At 42.0% G+C, this 26,645-nt stretch overlaps 1 protein-coding gene across 1 annotated transcript in view; it reads left to right on the plus strand.

Moving 5' to 3' along the window:
* LOC142094970 (bactericidal permeability-increasing protein-like) overlaps window positions 1-22,411 on the plus strand; it is a 35,252-nt gene extending 12,841 nt beyond the window's left edge. Inside the window, exons 4-15 of the mRNA XM_075177656.1 lie at window positions 6,509-6,664; window positions 7,094-7,157; window positions 8,397-8,460; window positions 8,667-8,758; window positions 10,480-10,656; window positions 12,302-12,361; window positions 12,440-12,607; window positions 14,219-14,286; window positions 18,097-18,139; window positions 19,494-19,557; window positions 21,119-21,195; window positions 22,227-22,411. Of these exons, the coding sequence (XP_075033757.1) occupies window positions 6,509-6,664; window positions 7,094-7,157; window positions 8,397-8,460; window positions 8,667-8,758; window positions 10,480-10,656; window positions 12,302-12,361; window positions 12,440-12,607; window positions 14,219-14,286; window positions 18,097-18,139; window positions 19,494-19,557; window positions 21,119-21,195; window positions 22,227-22,298 (1,105 nt within the window). The 3' untranslated portion in view covers window positions 22,299-22,411. The remainder of the gene's footprint in view (window positions 1-6,508; window positions 6,665-7,093; window positions 7,158-8,396; window positions 8,461-8,666; window positions 8,759-10,479; window positions 10,657-12,301; window positions 12,362-12,439; window positions 12,608-14,218; window positions 14,287-18,096; window positions 18,140-19,493; window positions 19,558-21,118; window positions 21,196-22,226) is intronic.
* Window positions 22,412-26,645: the final 4,234 nt, after the last annotated feature.

The raw sequence follows: 26,645 nt of genomic DNA on the forward strand, positions 1-26,645 counted from the left end.
AGTGACTGCATGAACGTCTCCATTTTTCACCCAATTCATTAACTGATAATGCATATTTTCAGTCTGGTCTGTCTATCACATATGTATCCTTCACTGTTGTATCTATTACATAACACTTGTCAGGCGCCGTCCCCGCTGATCTCCTGTCAGACGGGGACGGACGCTTGTGTTCTGGTCGGAGCGCTCTGTTGCCTGGCAACAGAAGCGCTGCTGCTTTCGGCAGTTCTCCTCCATCGGGCGCATGCGCCCTGCCTCCGTCTTCCTCCTCTCGTGCCGCCTCCTGGCCTCTCCCAATCAGAGGCAGCCTGTCTCTATGTAAACATGCCTCTGGCACCATTAGGGTGCCAGAGTAACAGGTTTACTCCTAGTGTTCCTGGTTCTCCCTTCTCCTTTTTCCCTGTTTATGCTCCCAGTGTTCCTGCTCTCTCCTTGTGACCCGGCTTGGCGACCATTCCTTCATCTGTGTGACCCATATTGTTCCCGCGACCTCGGCTTGTTGACTATTCCTATGGATTCTCCCTGGTATCTTGCATTCCCGATTAGACTTGACCCGGACCGTCTGAGCCTTCTACACTACACCGGCAACTGGCTAGTAGGACCGTGACTTGCGTGCCCTGTGCAGCGAAGTCCAAACCTCCTTAGTGTCCTACTTCATTGTAGTCCTCAGTAGGCCTACGGCCTGACAGTTTACTCTGGCCATGACAGACGGCTCTGGGGAACCTTCTGCTGGAGACCTCCTCCTCCATTTAGGGAAGCGAGTGGAACAGCAAGAGTCTAACCAGGCTTAACTTCTGCAGTGTATACAAGGTGTGATGTCCTGCCTGGATTCCCTGAGCCTTCCCCAGGTAGCTTCTCTAGCTCCTCCTTCTCCTCCTAGCAGGAACGTCGCTACCTCCAGGACTCTATGGATTCCCACTCCTGAAAAATATGATGGTAATCCCAAGGGATGTTGAGGATTTCTCAATCAATGCTCCATCCAATTCGAACTTGCACCGGAGAATTTATCTTCTGAGAGAGCCAAGGTAGCCTACATTATTTCTCTCCTCACTGGACAAGCTCTGGCCTGGGCCTCACGGCTTTGGGAACGTAATAATGTATCTCTTTATAATTCTGCTACATTCATCGAAAATTTTCGGAAAGTGTTTGCCGGGTGTCTTCTGCCGCCTCTAGTCTTCTTGCCCTTCGACAAGGATCCCTCTCGGCGGGCCAGTACGCAGTACAATTCCGTACCTTCGCCTCTGAATTGGGGTGGAACGATGAGGCCCTGACAGCTACCTACTGGCAAGGGTTGTCTGACCCTATTAAGGACGCCCTCGCTTCCCGGGATCTCCCCACCAAACTTGACGAGCTGGTATCACTTAGCATCAAAGTGGACATCCGTCATCAGGAGCACTCTCTGGAGAGAAATCAGGATCGCCGCCTTGTTCGTCGAGCTCCTCGCTTTCAGTCTCCGGCCCTTCCGGCCGAAGAGCCTATGCAGATTGGGCGTTCTCGTCTGTCTCAGGATGAAAGGGAGCGCCGAATTAGGAACCACCTTTGTCTGTCACCTACTATCAACTTGTCCAAAGAGGCCGTGAAACTCCACCTCCTAGGCAATAAAAGGGAGGTTGTCATAGGATCCAGTCTCCATACTCCCTACTACCTTAAGGATACCAACTTCCTGATGCCAGTCACCGTCAAGTCTACGGATATCTCCCTGGAATGTTCCGTCTTTGTGGATTCTGGATCCGCAGGGAACTTCACCTCCACCACTCTGGTGTCCAAGCTTCACATACCCTTTCATCTATTGCCGCAGCCATTGGTTCTCACCGCAGTGGAAGGTAACCGAGTCAGCAACGGTTCCATCACCTGTATCACCTGTCCAGTTCGGTTGCAGGTAGGGGTTCTCCACCACGAGCGGATTAAGTTCTTGGTCATTCCGCAGTCCGTCAACTCCATTATCCTGGGTTTACCCTGGCTCAGGACGCATTCGCCACAGTTCGATTGGCTTCATGCTCAGGTATCCTCCTGGGGTGCTTCTTGTTTCAACAGATGTCTCTCTAAGGTGCAAACACCCACCCACCTACCTTGTCTTTCTCTTGCCTCCCAAATCAAGCTTCCAGAACCGTACTTAGAGTTCCTTGATGTATTCAGCAAGACTGCCGCTGAGAGTCTACCTCCACATCGTGCTTGGGATTGTCCCATCAAACTCACGACCAGTAAAACTATCCCCAAGAGTAGAGTTTACCCGCTATCTTTACCTGAGACAAAGGCAATGTCTCTGTATGTCTCTGACAATCTTCAGCGAGGATTCATCAGGAAGTCCTCCTCTCCCGTGGGGGATGAATTATTTTTTGTGAAGAAGAAAGATGGCTCCTTAAGACCCTGTATAGACTACCGTCGCCTGAATGCAATCACTATCAGAAACAGCTATCCTCTTCCCCTTATTACCGAACTATTCAATAGGATCCGGGGTGCCAAGATCTTCTCCAAATTGGACCTCAGAGGATCTTACAATCTAATACGCATTCGGAAGGGCGATGAGTGGAAGACGGCATTTAACACCCGCGACGGGCACTACGAGTACATAGTGATGCCCTTCGGGCTCTGTAATGCTCTGTCTGTTTTTTTTTAGGATTTCGTCAATGAGATCTTCAGGGATTTTCTGTACCAATCCGAGATTGTCTACTTGGACGATATCCTGGTATTTTCACCTGATCTACGCTCCCATTGTCTTCATGTCAAGACGATTCTCTCTCGTCTCCGAGAAAATTCCTTGTATTGCAAACTGGACAAATGCCTCTTTAAATGTCCCCAGGTTCCCTTCCTTGGCTACCTGGTTTCTGGTACTGGCCCCCAGATGGATCCGGTGAAAGTCGAGGCAATTCTCAACTGGCCACTTCCCACTGGTCGTAAAGCCACTCAGCGCTTCATCGGGTTTTCCAACTACTATCGCCAGTTCATTAGAGACTTCTCATCTATCATCAGTCCCATTACGGCCTTGACTCGCAAGGAAGCCTGCTGTAAACCATGGCCCCTGGACGCAGTAACGGCTTTCAAGACTCTTAAACAGGCGTTCATCTTCGCTCCCATTCTTAAACAACCGGACCAAGGGAGACCTTTCTTTCTTGAGGTTGATGCCTCCTCTGTAGGAATAGGGGCCGTCTTATCTAAAAAAGTCTTCGTCTGGTTCCTGGGAGACATGTGGATTTGTTTCCAAAAAAAATTCCGGCTGTGAGTTGAACTATGGGATTAGAGATAAGGAGCTCCTAGCGGTGAAGATGGCATTAGAAGAATGGCGTTACCTCCTTGAGGGAGCGTTACACCACGTGACAGTAATGACCGACCGACCTTCAGGAGGCACAATGTCTTAATCCGTGCCAGGCTCACTGGTCTCTTTTTTTTTTGTCGGTTCCAACTCATCCTCACCTTTCGTCCTGGCTCTAAGAATTGCAAAGCCGATGCATTATCCAGATTTTTTGATAATGCTGATTCTCTGGTTTCCTCGGACAACAAGACCATTCTTAACCCTATTCAAGTAGTGGCAATTACTAACTCCTCCTCCGTCTCTCCTCCTCCTGGATGCTCCTTCGTAGATCCACATCTCCGTCCCAAATTACTGTGCTGGGCACACAAATCTAAATTTGCAGGTCATGCCGGCTGCTAGAGGACTAAGGAATTCCTTTCCAGATACTACTGGTGGCCTTCACTGGGTTCTGATATTCGCAAGTTCGTGTCAGCATGCTGTATATGTGCACGCCACAAGACTCCTAGACAAAGTCCTTCTGGTCTTCTACTTCCTCTTCCCATTCCCGACTCACCCTGGATCAGTATCATGATGGATTTCATCACCGATCTTCCTCTGAGTCACGACTCCAATACCATCTGGGTCATGATAGATCGCTTCTCCAAGATGTCCCACTTCATCCCATGTAAAGGTCTTTCTTCAGCTCCTGAGCTCGCAAATCTGTTTTTAAAGAATATATTCCGTCTCCACAGGTGTCCCCAAGAAATCATCTCCGATTGGGGAGTACAGTTTGTGGCTAAGTCCTGGAGAGCCTTCTGCACCAAGATCGGGGTCAAACTCAAATTCTCTTCCGGCTACCACCCTCAGACTAATGGACAGACGGAACGAGTGAATCAGTACCTGGGGTGTTTCTTGCGATGCTTCTCTTCTGAATATCAAGCTTCCTGGAGTGACCTCCTTTACTGGGCCGAATTTGCTCATAATAACCTCTTACACTCATCCTCAAGCTATTCTTCTTTCTTCATTGTCTATGGAAGACATCCTACTGCTCCCCTCTTATCAGAGACTCCAGCTTCTCCTGTGCCTGCTGCCGACTCCCTCATACACGACTTTTTACAAATCTGGACCAAAACTAAAGTGACCCTTAACACTTCAGTACAACAACATAAGATAGTGGCTGACTGCCGTCGAAGAAATCTTCCAGTATTGAAGGTGGAGACCGTGTGTGGCTGGCGACTCGTAACCTCCGACTCCGAGTTACGTCTATGAAATTGGCTCCCCGGTTTATCGGTCCTTTCGCTATATCTCAAGTCATTAACCCTGTTTCCTACAAGCTCTCATTACCTCCTTTCCTCAGAATCCACGACACCTTCCACATCTCCCTGCTGAAACCTCTAGTTCTCAACGAATTCTTCAAAGAACCTATCTCTCCTCCAACCATCAAGACCTCTCTGGGGGACGAATTCGAAGTAGAGAGAATTCTGAAGATCCGCTTTGTTCGAGGCAACTCTCAGTATCTAGTACATTGGAAGGGTTATGGCCCTGAGGAGAGATCCTGGGTACCGGAGGCCGATCTTCATGCTCCTCGTCGCCTTGCTAAATTCCTGGAGAGAACCAATCCTTCTTTGGGAGGGAGGAGGGGAGGGGGTACTGTCAGGCGCCGTCCCCGCTGATCTCCTGTCAGTCGGGGACGGACGCCTGTCTTCTGGCCGGAGCAATCTGTTGCCTAGCAACAGAAGGGCTGCTGCTTCCGGCAGTTATCCTCCGTCGGGCGCATGCGCCCTGCCACGGGATGCTACTTCCTCCTCTCGTGCCGCCTCCTGGCCTCCCCCAATCAGAGGCAGCCTGTCTCTATTTAAACCTGCCTCTGGCGCCATTAGAGTGCCAGAGTAACAGGTTTACTCCTAGTGTTCCTGGTTCTCCCTGCTCCTTTTTCCCTGTTTATGCTCCCAGTGTTCCTGCTCTCTCATTGTGACACCGGCTTGGCGACCATTCCTTCATCTGTGTGACCCATATTGTTCCCGCGACCTCGGCTTGTTGACTATTCCTCTGGATTCTCCCTGGTACCTTGCATTCCCGATTTGGCTTGACCCGGACCATCTGACCTTCCTACACTACACCGGCAACTGGCTAGTAGGACCGCGACCTGCGTGCCCTGTGCAGCGAAGTCCAAACCTCCTTGCGGGGGTCCCTGGCAAATACCAGAGGTACGTTAGACTCTGCACCTGCTAGTTCAGTAGTGCTAATACCGGTTAGTGTTCTACTTCATTGTAGTCCTCAGTAGGCCTACGGCCTGACAACACTATATCATTGATACTCAGATTTAACTGTATAATGACATTTATATTGTAGTGTTATTCTTAGGATGCATTCTGTGTGGAGCTGCCCTGCACTCCTGCCTTACACCCCAAATTCTGACTGATTTGGAAACGTATGTGTAATGTATTAATGACTAGGGGCTTGATTCATTAAGGATCTTAAATGAAGAGGATCCTTATTTCAGTCTCCTGGACAAAACCATGTTACAATGCAAGGGGTGCAAATGAGTGTTCTGTTTTGCAAATAAGTTAAATACTGACTGTTTTTTCATGTAACACACACATATCAACTTTCAATTTCAGTGTACAAATAAGCTATCAAGTATTTTTGTGTTACATGAAAAAACAGTCAGTATTCAACTTATGTGCAAAACAGTACACTCATTTGCACCCCTTGCGTTGTAACATGGTTTTGTCCAGGAGACTGAAATAAGGATCCTCTTCATTTAAGATCCTTAATGAATCAGGCCCTAGATGATTAACTAGTATTGGCAGTATTTGGACAGTGCAGTAGGAACATACAGTATTTAAATAACACATCTGCTAATGAGATGTGCTCCCCTCATAATTTTCATAGTGTGACTGGTTTCTTTATGTTGAGTCTGAGGTTTTGACCTCATGCAAACAATTGTTTAAACTCTAGTCAATGTTGTCAGCCAATAGGGGTATTTGACAGCTGTCAATTCAGAAAATATTTTAATATGAGAGAGAATATTCTTGGGGATACGATAGCACTGAGTGATTGAACGTGAACACAGAAGACAACATATGATTGGTTACCAATGACCTCAGCCAATCACCGACTTCCTTCTCTGCCCACTTAAATATTTCCAGGGCCAATCACAGTCAAATACAGAGATTGCCTGGTAACACTGCTTGGGGTTCAAGGTAGTGTTGACTGAGACAAAGTGTAGCTTGCAGTTCCAAGTTGAATCTGTTTTAATTGGTTTCTTCTTTTTGCTAGATCAACCAAAGGTGGATTTGACCTGAAGGTAAAAGGACTCAGCATATCTGTAGGGCTGAAACTGGGAAGTGATGGCTCAGGAAAACCAACCATTGCTCTCTCAGACTGCAGCTGCCACATCTCAGATGTCGACGTTCATGTGTCCGGGAAGTTTGGGTAAATTTAATCATTTTTTTCACAACAACTACAGTATTTTTCATCACTGATTGCTCAGGCTCCTACCTTTGGGGTGCTGTTGAAAACAGTATATCTTGTGCTGCACTTACGCACTTCAGTCTAACGTATTCTAAGTGGTGTAGCGCCCATTATATAGTATTGCACTGAATCCCTGCAAAGTGTTACTTATATTGGATATTATAAATAAAACAATGGAAGTTTCAAGGTTACGTGTTTCCATTGCTATAACTGTATTTATTTCCCAGGACATTTGCCCCCTAGTGGTCTATTTATGGTCCCATTATTGGTAATCACCCAATAGCTGCATACACCAGTGCAGGGGTTTAATGATATGGAGACACTTATCACGGGAATAGAGAGAGGATTTGGAGCACAGACATAAAGCCTTTTTTTCTTACTTTGTTGCAGCTGGTTGGCTGATCTGTTCCGACACAACATCGACAATGCTTTAAGAAAAGCTATAGAGAGTCAGGTTTGTATTATATATATATATTTATATATATATATTTGTATATGGGACAAGCACTTGGATTTGTATGGGGAATTTCATTATGGGATTTAATTATGGCTTTTCTATTTTCATGCATATTCTACCATCTCTAATTGGAGTAGATTTAAAAATAAACAGGGGTATATTTACTAAACTGCGGGTTTGAAAAAGTGGAGAGATTGCCTATAGCAACCAATCAAATTCCAGTTGTCATTTTGTCGATTGTACTAAATAAATGATAGCTAGAATCTGATTGGTTGCTATAGGCAACATCTCCACCTTTTTCTACGTTTATTCTATGCTATGTCTTTAGAACAGAGATGTAGATTTCCAGATTCTGAATGACAAAGGTCTGTGTAGATCTGATTTATTCCAAAATTTTAAAAGCATCTCTATCCCAGTATGATAAGTCTTTGGCATACCTCCTGTTTCGATTTAGGTGGTACAATTTGGGGTTACTGTCCTGTCTACTGTATATACAGTCTGCACTTTTGCACGGATTGTCGGAACTGTTGGGAGGTGTGTCCTGCTCACTGTGTGGTAATCTTGGCAGTGCAGGGGCAGGGGATGGCTGGCAAATTTTAGCTCAGGGGGAGGGGGAATCGGCTCAGCAGCATATTAAGAACATTTTAAAGGAAAACAAATGCAGGTAGCCCAGTGTCTCAGCCCACTATGAACTGGATGGAGGGAAGATGCCCCCCTGTATCCCAGCCCAGCCAGCCCCTGTGCAGGGGTGTCTTTAGGGGGAGAGGAGGGAGGTTATGGTGTTTCAGATGCACGAGCCACAACCAACTTGCCAGCCCTGTGTGTAATGTGGCCACACACACACACACACACACACAGTGTGAGCACACCCTCGTTTTGTCTGTTAGTATCACACAGGGACAGTGTTGAGAGGTACATCGCATCTTTAGTGCTTTTGGAATGATGGGCAGTCTTGAAGGGAGGGATCCCCAATTCGAAGTGAATCTCTGCACAGGGCCACAATGCATTTCTGTGGGCAGAGTGAGTGTACATTAGGGAATTTAGACTGTAAGCTCCAATGGGGCAGGGACTGATGTGAATGAGTTCTCTGTACAGCGCTACGGAATCAGTGGCGCTATATAAATAAAGGGTGATGATGATGATGACTACATTCATGCTTATATTTTAATATAATTATATATAGTTTGCATAAGAATTGTCATCGTTGTCATTAGTTTTGTCTGTGTGTCCCTTTAGATCTGTCCATTGGTCAGTAATTCAATTACCAGCAAATTGGAACCGCTTCTACAAACCTTACCAGGTGGGATATCAGTTTTGTATCAGAAAATGGGTTGTCCTTCATATGGGATCACTTATATTGTAGTTTCTCCAACTGTGTCTCAAGACTGAATGGCCTCTCAGTGTAAGACTGACTCTATTCTGTATGTAGAGTATAGGCGCTTAGAAATGTGCAGACTTACAGTATTGAATAATCATTACAATTAACGCTAAAATTGTATCTTATAGTGACCAAAAAGATTGACAGTGTGGCTGCTATCGATTATTCACTGGTATGTCCCCCGCCAGAGGGAGCGGAATATGTGGATGTGCCGCTAAAGGTGAGGTCTCCCTGTCACTCTCCCAGGACAGTGCATGAGATATTAAATAAAACATACATTATATGAATACATTACATGGATATTAGAAATCTCTATGCAATTGTGTGACCTAAGACTGAGGACAAGTGCAGGGAATACAGGGAATATTACTTCAAGAAGACACTGATATCCCTTAAAAGAATATGCATAATATATACTACACCCTACAAGGTCCGTTTGCAGAAAGTAGTAATTAAAATTAAAATACACTTCTTTAGGTCAATAGTGGTTAGGCTTTTCTATTATCCCTGCAAATATAGAGTTATTTTTTAGATATACATTATTCTTTATAACATATATATATATATATATATATATACATATATATATATATATATATATATATATATATATATATATATATATATATATATATAATGTTTTTATGTTTTTATTTTTAGTTTTTTATTTTGTTAAATTTATTTATGTCTGTACTTATACTTGCAAATAGATATGAATTTTTGATTGATCTGGATAGGGTCTGTAACTAACAGATACCCATTTAATAACATGCGTTAAACGTTTATCTATTTCTGCTTGACCACACAGAAGATATGGAACCTCATTTAGAGTCGGACGCAAAGTCTGTTTTAGGTGCAAGTGTCCAAGATGCAGGCGGATTTGGTGCTTTCTGCACATGAATGATAGTGTTTTTTTGTTGGATGTGCCTAAAACAGACTTTGCGTCCGACTCTAAATGAGGTCCATAGTGTATCATGAGTGGATCAATATACATAACAAGGACAGTTGTGTGTTTTTCATAGATACATTTTTTGTATTTTATATTTTCCCCATGTTAGTAGATATAAATCATGGGATCTATAGGGTTAATTTAAGTTTCTTCTTCTCCTTGGTTCTGTCAGTTCTCATTCTAAGTCCACCTACCAATGTATGTGATTGCACAGGTGTGCTGGCCTGATCTACAAAATGCAGATAGGTCGTAAATATGGTTTTATGTATTATCCTTTAAAGAAGTTATATGTACTATAACAAAACGCGTCAGAGGATATTATTTTCGCATTCAATCTTTCGGTGCTGCTGTGGACATTATTATCTACAACTATCTCTCTTTTTGATCGGTAATACACGCTTTGCACTTTGGAAAAACTCATCTATCATCATAACGGCTGTATTGGATTGAGGATTGTAGTGCAATGGCTCCATGGCTTATTTGTACACTGAAATTTAAAGTTGATATTTGTGTGCTACATGAAAAAACAGACAGTATTTAACTTATGTGCAAAACAGAATGCTAATTTGAACCCCTTGCATTGCAACATGGTTTTGTCCAGGAGACTGAAATAAGAAGTTTCTCAAGTTAAGATCCTTAATGAATCAGGCCCAAGATTGGGATAAGAACCCACTATCTGCTGCAAGCTGTTGTAATCTCCCCATCCATAATTCCAACAGACGGCGGGAGACGCTGATATAAGTGTTTCGGTGAAACTGAACTTACGGACTTGCACAGTTGAGGATATTAACAGATATATATATATATATATATATATATATATATATATATACATATATATATATGTATGTACATGAATATATAAATGTAGTTATTACCTAGAAAAATATACTAGATGTATGTATCAGTCTCCAATGCAATTAACTTACAGTGATGTGATACAGTCCTATGACCTAGGTTTGTAATATTGTTTAACCACTGTGTTCCTACAGGGAGAATTTTTCGAACTTGCTCATCACACTCCTCCTCCATTCTCACCGCCGACCCTGTCCTTACCTGTGGACCACAGCCTCATGGTTTACTTCGGAGTCTCTGATTACTTGTTTAACACGGCGGGTTTTGTTTATCATACAGCTGGGAAACTGGTCTTCAATGTCACTGATGATATGGTATGTCTATGTGCAAAGTAAATGTGCTTTATAATAAATGGGGGCAGGTGGAGGGTGACTTGTGGCTGTATTGTACATTGGTGCTTTGTCAGGGAGATACCAGTCATGTCTGTTCAATCTAACCAAACTTCTAATGCTCTAGTACTAATATTGGTTCCTTATTACGTGTAGCACAGTATAGTATTGTTTCTCAGTGATACATTTAAGTGAACATTTCTGAAGTCCTCTCAACGGAACTTGTGATTAAAAACTAAATATTCCATTTTGATAACTTTAATGAAAATGACAAAGCAAATGTCATTTAAGCACAGTCAATAAAGATTCTGGTGTGCCCTGTAGTGTTATCTACGTTTATACTCTCACTGGTACCTGATCCATCATCAGAGAGACACTTGATTCACAATAGCTGACCTGGGGACACTTTATAAATCACAGAACACAGATACCATAGCAATATATATATATAAAATCTGCACTATTTGCCTCCATTACAGACTTCCATTGTTCAGTATATTTAAATGCGTTTTCCAAATTCAGATAAGCTTAGTTTATTGGCCTGCACATATGGGAACTTATGCTGAGTTGGGCGTACGTGTGTAAAATATGAAAACTTTTACTGCAAATGCTCACAATAAAAGCATATGGCTGCGTCCATATGCACATTTTGTACTTGCGCCTCTTTATGCTTGGAAAGGTTGGTTAAAAATAGACCAAATACTGCAGGAGTATGTCCGCGTACTTGTGAGCTGAGGCAGACCTGCCCGGAGACGTATATATGCCTGTAAGTTGCCATATTCATTTCGGGTGCCTGAGGGCTAGTGCAAGTATGTACTGATGACAGCCTCCAGCACTAGCTAATCACTTCTGATTGGCTGATTGCAATATCACCTCTGAAGCTGATAGGTGCTTTCTGCATCGGGCATATATTATATAATTTTGTGGGCGTATCTTAAAATTGATCTTTTTGCCACTCTCATTCATACACAACAAGGAATATTTTGTCTGCTTTATTATAGTGTTATTTAATTATTTATATCAAAACTAATAGCAAATGCATTTTTTTTGCTATAAATACAAATGTTAACCTTTTCTTGTACTTGGATTTATCTGGGTGTAAGTGCGCTTTTAATAAACTTAGTGCGTAGGCTACTGGTGCAGAGCTGGATGCCCCTTACATCAGCATATGGATGTAAATATGCTATTTTTAAGTGTGGCTTTTTAGAGCATGAGCCCCATTAACCTTTTATTAACTACCTATCTTTTTGTTTCTAGCTTTTTTCAGTGCTTTTTAGCCATGTACTTATAGACTCAAGCAGACTTGATTATTTCCATTAACCTTGGGTATGACACAATGATGCAATTCTGCTACTTACCCAATGGCAACCAAAAATAATCAACTATTCCTAATATAAAAACAGGGATGGAATGTATAGGAAACGATACTTATTTGGTAAAATTGAATGAGTGCATGTAGATAAAAGTTACCTATAGGTGACAACACTATTTAAGTTTTCGGATACCCGTAGCTGAGTAGGAGCTGTATGATGAAGGTGTTTATATTTATTCAATCATAAAGTTATATTAGTCTCTTTTATTATGTATGTTTTTATTAATAACTAATACTGGTGCAATTATTCCACCATAGATTCCTAAGGATTTTAGCATTCGACTGAACACTTCCTCATTCGGGACACTGATACCTCAGGTAAGGTCTGTGCCTATCATGTTTGGTGCAGTCTGCAAAAAAGAAGATTTTTCAGTCTTTGATATGTTTTTGTTACAGTTATCAAAGATGTACCCAAATATGCTCATGAAACTGCAGATTTCATCTACCTCCGCTCCCTCACTGGACATAAAACCTGGAAATTTGTCTATCTCACCAAAAATGGACATTCAAGCATATGTCATCTTACCCAACGCCTCCCTGGCTCCTGTTTTCCTTCTAAACCTGGTAGGGTAAAATTACGGAATATATATGTATATTTTAACAGATTTGGACAATTCATTTAAAAGTGGGCATTATTTATTTTCACAAATAGAAAAAAAATATACAAATCCAACTTTGTTATAAACTCTTACACTTTAGAATAATGGTAAAGCCATTTCTGGAATCCTATTTTATAACTTACACTCCCTCTCCCTAACACCGTTATACAAACAGTGGGACAAAACAACCCCTTTAAAACTTTCCCTTGCATTATGAACCATTATGTAGCGGCCTAGTGGTTAGCACTTCTGCCTCACAGCGCTGGAGTCATGAGTTCAATTCCCAGCCATGGCCTTATCTGTGTGGAGATTGTATGTTCTCCCTGTGTTTGCGTGGGTTTACTCCGGGTGCTCCGGTTTCCTCCCACACTCCAAAAACATACTGGTAGGTTAATTGGCTGCTATCAAAATTGACCCTTGTCTCTCCCTCTCTGTCTGTCGCCCTCTCTGTCTGTGTGTGAGTGTGTGTCTATATTAGGGAGTTTAGACTGTAAGCTCCAATGGGGCAGGGACTGATGTGAATGAGTTCTCTGTACAGGGCTGCGGAATTAGTGGCGCTATATAAATAAATGATGATGATGATTATGTAGGTTTATACATTCATTTAACTTATTACAGGCTTCAAGTTGAGCATTTATATTGATAAGTTAAGTAAATGTTAGCTATACAAATTATGCAATCATTATGATTTCTAGTATTTTATGCACTCAGTTTATTTGTACTCCCATTTTATTTTTGCTCATACCGACATACAGATTGCAGTAATGCACAATAATTTGTCAGTCATTGTACTCCCTAGTATTATGTGAACTTTCTTATTTTTCCCCAGAAGAGTTCCCCTATTAATAATAGTCTTTTTCCTTTTTATCTCTTCCAATGTTGAAATAACAATCCAAAGGAGCACCCATAGAAAATGATCTAGTAAATACAATAACAAAGATTATATTAACCTTAGTCTATATAATTGGGGAAGTAAATGAGTTGTATGTGCTGGAAGATCATCTATACATATTCTTAAGTTTAATTATGACCAGGGACCTCTATAAGGGAGTGATGGACTTCCCGCGGGATATCATAGGTCACGGTCCCGAAAACTAGACCCAGTAGCAGCAGCTGACAATGCAAAAGGACAAGACAGATATCATAGTCAAGATACAGGCTAAGGTGAGGTCAGGCTCCAGATGTTTAGGGACGGTGGGGTTATGGGCTGGGGTCAGGGTCACAAAAATCAGTAAGAACCAAAAACAAACTGAGTCCGTATCAGAAGTAATGTACAACCACGCTGACACATCCTACTGCTCAGGCAGCAGACAATAGTCTAAGTGACTTTGAATAGAGCCTGTGGTTATATAAAATGCCTGTGATCTCTTGTGCTAGAGGATGAGAAGGGACTCAATGCAGCGGGAACGCAAGAACAAGTTAATTATATGTAGACTAATGGCAGTTATGTCACAAGGCTCACTAACACATTCCTCAGTGCTTGTCATTCTAGTGTACACAGTACTATATATATTTTTTCTGAATGTATAATGACTTTTAACAATGGATTTTCATATGCCTGGTACATTCTTTCTAGACAACTACCGCTCTGGTAAAAGTGGGTGTGAAGTCAGGACAGATTGCAGGCAACCTGGAACTTAGCAGGTAAGTAAATGGAAACTTGGTTTCTAAAAACTGTGAAATTTGCTAGGATAAAATATATTTCAAAAACATTTAAGATTAATAGTTTTTAAAAAAAAAATATATATATATATATATATATATATATATTGCATCCAGGTTGGTATTTCTAATTGTAAATGTCTGTACATTGCGAATTTGCACTAATCTTGCATCCACAGATTTATGTGCATACTGTTAAGGTAATATTGGAAGGGATCATAAAACCGCTAGAACCTTGTTTACAAGGTTTTCGCCTATAGCAGCCCCTTTTCCAAGGAATGTGATATGTTCCAAAGTACTCCGTTGCCCCCGGTCTTTACTTGTGGTCGTATCAGTTTATAACACATGATATTGCTGGTGGGCTGGACAGGAAATGGAAGGAGGTAGCAGATAACAAGAAGAATAGCAAAAGAAGTCCAAAATACAGGTCTTAGGTCAGGGCAGACTGAGTATTAAAGCACGATAAAAAGACAAGCTGAAGTCAGGACTGGTTGTGGTCAATAGAGTAAATCAGTAGTGTAGCGCCTGCGGGGAACAGGACAGATGCACACAGAAGAACTTACTTTATAAACGATGGTCACCTACTGTCCGCTTCCGATGCCCCAGCCGCTGTCCGATCCCAGCAGATCAGCAACCGTAACCCTTGTCACCTCCAACCACGTCCGTCTAAGAAAGAGACAGATATTTCGGCCGTGCCTACCAGGAAAGGGCTGTCCGAGACCACGGCAATGAGCAAAGACACTCCTAGTCAAGCTCACTTGAGACCAGGAATGGTCCCGCCTCAAGTACTTCGCACACCTCCCGGTGAGGGCCTAACCGAAAGGGGGAATCGAGCATGATACTCACCGGGACACTACCGCTCCCAGTCCTGTTCTCCTGCTCCACCTGCGGATGACAAGGAACACACAGCCTCCCTCTGCGCTCTCAGTGAGACTAAGGTGTACACCCACAACACTAAACTTACTACAACGAGCGACCCGATCCTAACAACTCTCTAATGGCCGGCAACGCAACTAGAATACACAACTATTACACTAACTGGGTGTGGTGTACTAACGGGAACTACTCACTGTACTCTACGGGGAACACCAGCCGGTGTTCACGGTCTATACCGGAGGGCGGTTCCTAACCCTCTCACCCAGGTCGTACCAAGAAGACTGTCTTCTTGCTATGGGGTCACCCACGGATCCTAAGGACCGGCTGCACAAGGCCCGACTGAGGCTCACTGGAACAGCACACCAATCTGGACACAGACTGCCGCACGGAACAGCCGATTGTAGCTGAACCGCCCGACTGCCTCCACTCAGGTATCGGAACAGGTGTCCCACTCCGGAACTGCCAGAGAACCTGCACGGAACTTAGGACTGGGACACTCAACCAGAACCACGGGCCGTCCCTGGAACTGAATTGAGCGGTGCTGCACTGCCACTGACTCACTCAATCACCCCCTCTGAAAACCAGCGTAACCCCAGGGACCTACGGGATGGGAAAACTACGTATGTTCTTCCCTGGCTAGGTGTAAGCTGGTAACTACACTTGTCCCCACAGTACAGGTTAGTACAGGAAAACAACAGGAAACAAGAGCCTACCTTTAATGGGGGCCTGACGTCTTGCACCTGGAAACAAATATGTAGCACACCAAAAATACAGTATACAAAGCAATACTCGCCGCACAGACAGAATAAAACAATATACAATATATATGGCAAGCTACTACACCAGAGTACACAGCTGCTAACCAAGCAGCCGGTCGCTACAGCACCACAGGAGCCTTCTGCTTTACTGTTACCTTCTACTCTCAGTGAACTCACCTTACTCTCACGGGGCCGCGCCCTACACTCACAGGGCTCTCACGCCTCTGATACACCAGGGCCTTGCACCCTACACCATGGGCCTTGCTCTGCCCAGCTGCCTACAGAGCCTTGTGCTCTGGCTATGGGCCTTAGACCCCTCTCTTCCTTAGGTCTATGAGCCCACTAACTAGGGCCTTGTGCCCTGCCTCCCAGGGGCTCTAGCCCCTGCCTAACTATGGGCTTTGAGCCCTCTGCCTAGGCCCTGTGGCCTCTCCTAACTATGGCCTCTAGGCCACTAACTAACTCTAAGGGCCTTGTGCCCTTATACACCTTGGGCTTATTGACCCTAATTGGCTAACTAACTTGGGCCTTGTGCCCTTTTAATACTCCTGGGCTAGTAGCCCACTACCTTATAGGGGCCTAGTGCCCAGTTTCCTGGGCCTTGTGCCCCTACAACGTGCCCACAGGCCTAGTGCCCGACAGTAGCCACAGGCCTAGTGCCCGACCTAACACTGAGTATACTTACCTGCTCTGTGCAGGATACTCAGCTTGACTCGCAGGCTTCTTTCTTCTTTTCCGGGTCTTCCAGACCCTCCAGCCAGCGGCGCCTCTTCTCCAGTTCGACGCGGATTCTTCAGCTGCTCCAAGGGCGGGGGCGCTCTCAGCCCTTACAAGGGCTCCCGCCGGCGTTCCCGGCGTGGCCCTCTTCTCTACTTCTGGACGGGGGCGCTCTTAGCCCTGACAAGGGCTCCCCGCCGACGTCTGCGGTGGTGATTATAAGTGGCAGGGTCGGTCCTAGCCCTTACAAGGGCTCCCTGCCACTTCTGGCGTCCTCTTCATTGAAGGTCTCTTCTTCCACCTCTCCAGACGTCCCACGACGTCCTTCTCTCTCTCCGCCGCCGCACTTCTGAGAAGATGGCGCCGGCCGGCGGTTTATATACTCGTCATCACTAGGCTCCGCCGCGAGCACTGATTGGCTTGCCGCGGCGCCAATCTTTCAAGCGGCCAGAGACGAGCCATGATTGGCTCGCGTATCTGGCTGCTGATTGGCCAGCTGAGAAAGGTGAGCCCTGATTGTCTCATCATTTCTCCGCTGACCAGACCTGGAAGAAAGAAGCCATACTCACTGCTGGAACTCTGGATCGGTGAGTAGAATTTCTTCCTTTCTTTCTTCGCCCTCTTCATGGGCACAGGAACCAGGGAAGTCTTCAGCCCCTCCAGGGGCACAGCAGCAGCATCCGGATCCGTCTTCGCCCTCTTCACGGGCACCGGATCCGGAGACAGGGGGTGGGGGGGGGAGCAGCTCTCTACAGTAGCACAGGCTGAGGTCAGGGCTGGCAAAGTTCATGGCAAAACTGGTTAAAAGGGCAAGGTCAAGACAAGAAGAGGTTAAATAGCAAATCTAAAAACAAGCATTGGTCAGGAACATGAGAAAACCGCAATGTCCAAAGTACAGTCCGGGTCACAATAAGAAGTCAAATGATTTCACTATTTCAAAAACCACACTAGCTGATGTGGAAAACAATCACCAGCACAGGTGACCCACAGGAAGGGTTTTTTATTCACAAAGGAGCCAGTGGGAAGAGCTCAGCCTTATTAGCTGCACCTGTGCAGCAGGCATAACTGAAGAGATAGCCAGTGCTGCATAGGCACCGGCTAAACCCAGGCAGTAAAATAATAGAAAGACGCTGGATGCCGACACTTGGCAACCAGCTCAGAGTGAGGCAGTGCCCGCTGCTGCCTGATAGGCTGAGAATGGCGATTGCTATTACTAGGCGACCAACTTGGTGGACAGCAATGCCCACTACTGATCTTAATACATACATATTAGCAGAAAGAGGTTAGAGGCTATAGAAAGTGTTACAAGGGGAGATAGGGTTAGGAGAGGGGCTCCTGTAATACTCTCTTTGTAGCTGGCTTTTAGCCATAAGGTGTTCAAGCCTATTGCTAGCCACATAGTCTGTATTTTCAATTTGTCCTTGTTTTTTGTTGTTGTTAGGGTACAGATGGATCTCAAACACTCTGATGTGGGGCCTTTCTCTGTAAGTATATTAGCTAAAGAGAGGATAACTGACATAATGGAGTGACTAGTTAACCTCAGCCAATTCATGACATGCAGGGTATCTAATTCTTAATAGAATTAGAGCAAACAATGAGAGAGAGATAGAAAGATGTAGAAAAAACAAATGAGTACAGGGATTGGCAAAGCTTACCTCCGCCTCCTCAGAGATGATGGAGAATTTCAGCTCAGTTAGGAGGGAAGGGAGCAGTGCAACACCTAATGTCATTACCATGACTGCAAGCCGACTGCTAACTCCTAACGATCGAATAAAGCAAATATTGAGGAGATAGTGGAAATGTACCACTCTAGCCTCCATATGTGCCCAAGTGCCATGGTGCAGTATTGAAGAGTTAGGGTGACAACTAGGGGCCTGAGTCACTAAGGAGAGCAAAGCATATAAAATGAGTAACTTTGCACTTGGCCAAAAACATGTTGCATTGAAGGGGGGGGGGGGGGGGGTAAAGTTAAAATGTGGGGACAGATTTATAGTTGGGGAAGGGCATGTCCTAGATCAACTTTCAATTTCAGTGTAAAAATAAAGCTATCAAATCTTTGTGTGCTAGATGAAAAATCAGACAGTATTTAATGTATGTGCAAAATAATAAACTCATTTGCACCCCTTGCATTGTAACATGGTTTGTCCCGGAGAACATCTACTCCTTTTTTTTGCCTTACGTTTCCTTAAGGACTCAGGCCCCTTAGGTGTTTTTTTTATGTACTTTTTTCTTTAACAGCTTCTGGAGTCTTGAAGTGGTACACATTACACATTAGCCTTTCAAGTATCTTAGTTCTCTTAATAAGTTTTTCAGTATGTTTTTTTAAAATACAGTAAAATCAGTAATGTTTGGATATATTATCTATAATAATATTTCCTCTGTGGCAAATTACAAAGGCTTTATAAGTCAGTAATGCAACACATATATTCTTATAATCTACTGTAGGGGAAATGTTATGTTTTATAATACACGCTTGTTTCTACTGAATGCTGAAGTGATAACACCAATAAGCAGCAGGAGTGATGTTTTGGGTGGTCCTGCTGGGTTAAATACCCATCACCAGTTTATAGAATGCTCAGAAGACCACTGATGGTGCCTTTAGCTTATTATTGTTAAAGACCCTGTTCACATGCGAAATTCACCTCTGGTTATGACCATCTAGGAGTGATACTGTCACCAAAGATTATGTATACAGATATTATTTACAGTAATTTATAGTAATGTCATGTGTGTACAGTATGTCACAATTACATGTGTTGTAAATAATATGAGACTTTTATTAATAAGAGCCATGTGTCTCCTCCTGTGGTAACATGTTCTGTTCTTATTACATTTCAGGTGTTTATATTAAGTGCAGCTGTGAACTATTATATCTCTCATGTGCTGCTTCCCCAAGTAAATGGTGCGTAGAAGACGCAATGGAGATTTGTTCTTTACTTTGTATTTTTTAAGCAAAGCATTTATGAAAGAAATGTGTGTTAAAATAAAAGTATATGCTGCATGCCTTAATTATCAGAAAATATAATTATAAAAGAAGGTCCTTAATAACAACATTGCTGTAGCTAGCCATACTCGGGTTGATCCTGCCGGTTGGTGTATGAGCAACATGCAACACACATGCATAAGCCACGATCGCTGCTTATACATGTGTTAATGCAAAAGATGACACCATACTAAGTCCGATAGCTGTCACCTTCTGACTACATTTACCAATGGACCCATTCAATCAATTTTGATTAGACTCTTATTGTGCATTGTTATCGTTTTCAGACTCCTATTGAGTTATCCGTCTAATTGCCCAATATCAGCTGCAATATCGCACATTGCATAGTCAGCATTAGTTATATCTACCCCATCTCAGGTAAATAAGACCTTTGATCTATATTGGTTGAAGGACCTGTGTGCTAATCTATTCTTAGATCTAAATTGCTGAGGTTATCTGCTACCTTATATTCATAAAGAGAGGAGAGGAATGAGTATAGGACTAAAAAGTAATTTCATGTTTAAAAAACATTTCTGTTTAAAATAACAAGCTACAGCATAATAATATTGATATAATTCTTTTGCAGTGACTTTTATGCCCAAAGCACTAGACATCTATGTATTAAGACCCCTATTTTATAAGTTTTTGGACCACTGCTCATCGCAGCGATAGAAAATCATTTTGTTGCTAATTTATTAAGAAAATTTATAAAAGAAAAAATTGGTAGAGTTCTTTTTTAGATACTTTTGAATATAACAGGCTTGATACTCTTAGATAAACTGCCGTGAACAGTCACACAGGTTGATAATCAATTCCAGGAAACTCTTTAGTAGTTTGTTAGAAAACTGATGATTAATGTAGTGATTAGTTCTATTATTTGCTATGTTTGAACTGAATTCGCTCCTCTGGGCTCTGAAGCCCTACAGAAGATCTGTTGAGATGGATTCAGCATGTCTGGGTTTCCCTAGCTATCTTGAAATGTGATAGTTCTTTTAAGTTGGCGTCAATAAGGCTTCACAGGAATTAAATAAAATATCTTGGGCAGCGCGGTGGCTTAGTGGTTAGCACTTCTGCCTCACAGCACTGGGGTCGTGAGTTTGATTCCTAACTATGGCCTTTTCTGTGTGGAGTTTGTATGTTCTCCTCGTGTTTGTGTGGGTTTCCTCCCACACTCCCAAAAACTTAATAGAAGGTTATCTGGCTGCTATCAAATTGACCTTAGTCTTTCTCGGTCTATGTGTGTTTATGTTAGGGAATTTAGACTGTAAGCCCCAATGGGGCAGGGACTGATGTGAGTGAGTTCTCTGTACAGCGCTGCGGAATTAGTTGTGCTATATAAATAGCTGATGATGATGATATCTGATATGTTTCAGATAAACTACATACTTCTTCCCTGTCACTGCATGTTATGTGTATTACCTGGATTATATAGAGAAAAAGCTGTATTACACACAGAATAATGAATATCTTGTTTATACAGAGATCCTGAACAAAGGGTACCCACTGCCACTGTTGGATCACATGCAGCTCACAGATGTTGTCCTACAGCCACAAGAGGTTTGTCTATAAGAATTCTGAGACGGAAACTATTTGGCCATAGGGTATTACACTGGTACAATGCCACTGATCGGTTTGCTTAACCCGATCTATTTGCTTCTTCACTTTATTAATTTTCCTCCTAAGTATTAATGTTCTAATTTAAACAAATTTACTGATGAACAACATTTTTTACTGAAACATTTTTATGTAATTTCACTATTTATTCATAAGTGAAACAGTGTCCACTGGAAAAGATCAGAAATTTAAGAAAGGGTATTTTAAGCTTCTCGTGTCTCCAAACAATAGGTTAGTTGCTTTTGTAGTAGTGTAAAGAAGAGGTTACACATATTCTTCTTGATGGATGACTTTTCACTGCATTTTACTAATTGTCATACAATATACTTATGATAGCCAACTCTGTACTGTAGAATCAGGATCAGAGTTTTTGCCATACTGATTTTAGTAATGGAAAGCTGCTTTCTATAGTTTTAGGGTTAAAGATCTAGATCTAGGGCCTGATTCATTAAGGATCTTAACTTCAGAAACTTCTTATTTCAGTCTCCTGGACAAAACCATGCAAGGGGTGCAAATTAGTATTCTGTTTTGCACATAAGTTAAATACTGACTGTTTTTTTCATGTAGCACACAAATATCAACTTTAAATTCCAGTGTACAAATAACCTATCAAGTATTTGTGTGCTACATGAAAAAACAGTCAGTATTTAACTTATGTGCAAAACAGAATACTAATTTGCACCCCTTGCATTGTAACATGGTTTTGTCCAGGAGACTGAAATAAGAAGTTTCTTCAGTTAAAATCCTTAATAAATCAGGCCCTAGAAGTGCATATCTTCTTTAAATTTATATATATATTTTTTTTCCCTGGCAAATTGTCCAAGAATTATTACGGACGGTGTTGAGGAGTGGTCTGGGAAATCTCTGTTCTCCTTCTTATCACACACTCTACAACCTCTAAAATAGCAGAAAATCTTACATACTGGACATTGTCTACTGCTGTTCCATGTCAACCATACTCTGTTTTCTTTCAGAATTACCTTCTCTTCGGAGCAAATATCCAGTATGGAAAAGTAGAGGAGAGCAACTATTTCACTGAATTATAATTCTGTGCCGGGATAAGGAATGAAGAGTTTAATCTGAACATTGGCTTTGTCTTGAAATAATTTTTTTCAATAAAGTGTGAAGTTTAAAATAAAAAAGTCAAAATATTAAGAAATCCATTTGATATTTAAACTTTATATTACATATGCAGGTTGCATCTCAGCCAAAAGAGTTAAGCAGAGTTAGGGATTACTACTATTTGTCTGGGACCCAGTGTGGGAATCCACTTTGTGTGCGTTTATTTAGTTATAATGTACAGCTGTATATATATATATATATATATATATATATATATATATATATATATAACAAAACCAGAGAAAAATAAGCCCACGTTCGGTATATCCCACATTATATATGGTACCAGCTGCTTGGTAATAAGCCCGCGCTCGGTATATCCCATATTGTATGTGGTACCAGCTGCGTGGCAATATAAATGCCCATATATGTATACAAAACAAAAAAGACAGTTGTCAGCGCTTATCCTTTAAACTGCATATTTGTGTGTGTCTAGCAAAATGAAAACATGAGGTATTAGTTCATATTTTGATCAAAAGACTTAAGCCTGCATCCCAACGTCAAGGGTACCTCATTATATGCAGGTCCTACACTGACCTATATGCTTTAAACACTATTAAAATGGACTCACCTCCCAGGTATAGGGGTTTACATCTAGCAAAGGCTGGCTTGTGAGCCACACCCAAATGTGCCTTAAATAGGCTTGATGGACAGCTGCTATGACAAAAAGGCAATATTTTGAAACAAAACCAGAGAAAAATAAAACCAGAGAAAAATAAGCCCGCGCTCGGTATATATATATATATATATATATATATGTAATAGGTGCAACTGACGGATGGCGCACTGGTGATGTTAGCAGATTTATGCTAAACAAGGTGGGAACAATTGAATAGGCATGAGGATCAAATACAGGTCACTGGGTTGGTGTCCAACAGTCTGTGTAATAAATCCAGTTCTTATATCCAAATGCTAGACAGAATGGACAACCGTATCAGACTCTGGTGTACAGAGAATAAACTCCAATGTCAAAATAAAAGTATGCATATGCAGTTACTGCTCAAACGGAGCTGGCTGGACCAGTACAACACAGCCCACAAGTTCTCCAATTGTATATCAGCAAAGGGACAGAGATAAGTAGAAGGTGTGCAGAGTAGTACAGTTCAGAAAATAACAATATAATAGGTGGAAGCGTACCAAAAGGTAATATAAAACCAGCTTATCTGTATCGGGGTCTCCAAGAGGGAATCACAGCTCCGTCTCATGTGTCAGGAACAGGTAAACCAGCAAGTGCAGTATGCAGTACTTCTTGGTCTCGGGCAGCCGTCCCCATACAAACACCGCAATCAAACTCCAATCAACTGAGATAATGAAGATAGAGGAGCCATATAGTGTAGTAATTTATGTACAAAGAATTTATTCAGCAATAGTATAAAAATGCAAACTCACATTGTGCAAAGTAATAATAAGCTTATCTGTATTAGGCAGTAGGTCAGCTTATACCAGTATGGATCCCTGGAGGGTTCTGCAGGTATTACCAGTGATCTCCGCACAGGAGTATCAAGGTATATACACTAAGTGTCCAGGATGGTAGAGTGGCCTAAGTCAATGTATACAGAAGATAATGGGGCCTCAATGCGTTTCGTCGTAAATAGACTTCTTCAGGAGGATATATTGAATGCCCATGTACAGGGCTTGTTTTTATACTGTGTGCGGTGGCCATTTTGCGCATGCGCAGAAGCTCCCATGCATGTGCAGTGCACGGACGCTACCGCACATGTGCGGAACACCCGCGACCGCGCGGATGCAGCAGCATGAGGGCTATGATGATAGTTTCTCTAGATGTATGGAGCAAGGTCCCAGGACACTAATGGGACATGTCAAGTGCCAAATTCAAAGTTCAGAGAGACTTCAATAGATCGCAAAAAAACGAGTGCAGCGGCCATCTTGGATTAGGGCTCTCAATATAGATTAATAGTGGGTGAAGTCTGCAGTGGCCATCTTTGACAGGGGAATGCTAATATGCAATACATGTTGATTCAGATAATGCATAGTAAAATACAAATAATGCATAGTAAAATATATATATATATATATATATATATATATATATATATATATATATATATATATATAAAATATTAATAAATAAATAATACCATGGCAGATAAAACACACACATCATCATATAGGTGGTGTTAAGTAAAACAGATTCTAAAAACTGTGGTAAAAAATGGACATATGCTAAAACATGAATAGTGGATACATGCAGAGTAATGTGATGCCATCTTATGCAACCTGGGATCACACAAATATGTGGTCCTTTTCACAAGGTTAGCCAACAGCTATAGATAGCCACAAAATATTCAATGAAATATGCAGTAAGACATAATACTATAAAAAAGGAGCAATTTCATATCCTTCATTAAGACCAGAGGGGGTAAGAGTATTCAGCTGGAAGATCCAGAACATCTCCCTTCTGGAGAGCTTAGACTGGAGATCCCCTCCTCGACATCATAGGCATACATTCTCTATCCCCTTAAAAGTAAGGTGATTTGGATCTGAGTTGTGCTTTTTATTGAAATGTCTGGAAACAGAGTGCGATTCAATCTTATTTTTAGTATTCCTGACATGCTCTTGAATTCTTAGTTTTAATGGTCTTTTCGTTTTGCCAATGTATTTAAGACCACAGGAGCATTCTAATAGATATATAACAGAGGATGTTTGACAGTTCATGAATTCTTTTATGTTGAACTTTAAGCTATTATCATGATTATAAAAAACTTTCTTATCTGGACTCGCAAACTTGCAGATATTGCAGTGACTACACTTGTTGAAACCCTTTACCGCTAGGCATGTGTTTGAAGTGTTGGTATGAGTATCAGATAGCATGCTAGGTGCAATGGCATCTTTCAAGTTCCTATTTTTGCGGAAGATAATATCCGGTCTTGTGGGGAGAATGGTAGTTAAAATGGGGTCCATACGTAAAATCTCCCATTGTTTGGAGATAGTGGACCTTATTCTATTTTCACATGAGTTGTAGTTAGTGATAAAGGGTATATGTTCCTTTTGGTTATCTCTAATTTTGTATTGTAATAGATCTGCTCTGTTAACCCCTTCAATTTTCGTCAGGGCTTCTGAGATAAGTTTGTCTTGGTAGCCTCTTTCCTGGAAACGTTGTGCGTACATGTGTAGTTGTTCCCTACACTGTGAGTCATTACTGCAGTTTCTTTTTATCCTATGGAATTGGGAGTATGGGATGTTTGATTTCCATTTTCTTACATGACCGCTCTTGAAATGGAGATAGCTATTAGTATCTACCGTTTTAACAAAATTTCTTGTTTCAACCTTATTATTAGTTCCTGAGAGAACTAAATCTAGAAATTCAATGCTAGTAATATTTTGTTTGGCTGTGAATTTTAAATTATAGTTATTAGTACCAATGTATGTGAGGAATGAATTGATGGATTACTCGTCGCCATCCCAAACCATAAGGATATCATCTATATATCTCTTGTAGACCTTAATGCAATGAGAAAAGGGGTTGGGCTTGTGTATGTATTCATGTTCCCAGCTTCCTATGAGTAAATTGGCGAAGCTGGGCGCAAAAATCGTGCCCATAGCTGTACCGCAGATCTGGAGGTAGAAGGTTTCTAAAAATTTAAAGTAAATATGGGTAAGAATGAACCGCATCAGTTCGCACAGAAAGTCTTTATGTTCTAAGGAGAGGTCAGGGTCCGGATCTAAAAACTCCCTACAGGCTTGGATGCCCTTCCCGTGTTCAATCGCTGTATATAGCGATTGGACGTCGATGGTGAGCCAAATGTAATTTGGATTCCAACAGAAATCCTCAAAGAGGCTCAGGACACTGCTCGTGTCTTTAAGATAGAATTCGAGCTTGACCACGTATTTATTTAGGAAAATGTTAGCATATTCGGAGATATGAGATGTAAGGGAATCTATACCGGCCACTATAGGTCTACCAGGGGGTTTGTTCAATGTTTTATGGATTTTTGGCAAAAAATAGAAAACAGGGATAATGGGGTTCAGGACTAGTAGGTATTGATATTCATCTTTAGTCAGTACATTGTTATGTAGGCCTTTGAGAAGTGTATCTCTCAGTTGTGATACGTACTCTGTAGTAGGGTCAATTTGTAATCTAGTATATGAGGCTGCATCGTTCAATAACCTCTCTGTCTCTTCTATGTATGCTGATCTGTCAAGTAAAACTACTCCTCCCCCTTTATCAGCTTGTTTGATAACTACTTCCTTGTTGTCAGCAAGGGTATCTAAAGCTGAGAGTTCCTGTTTAGTAAGGTTATGGGTTTTCG

The sequence above is a fragment of the Mixophyes fleayi genome, chromosome 6 (genome assembly GCF_038048845.1).
Source record: "Mixophyes fleayi isolate aMixFle1 chromosome 6, aMixFle1.hap1, whole genome shotgun sequence".
Taxonomy (NCBI): Eukaryota; Metazoa; Chordata; class Amphibia; order Anura; family Limnodynastidae; genus Mixophyes; species Mixophyes fleayi.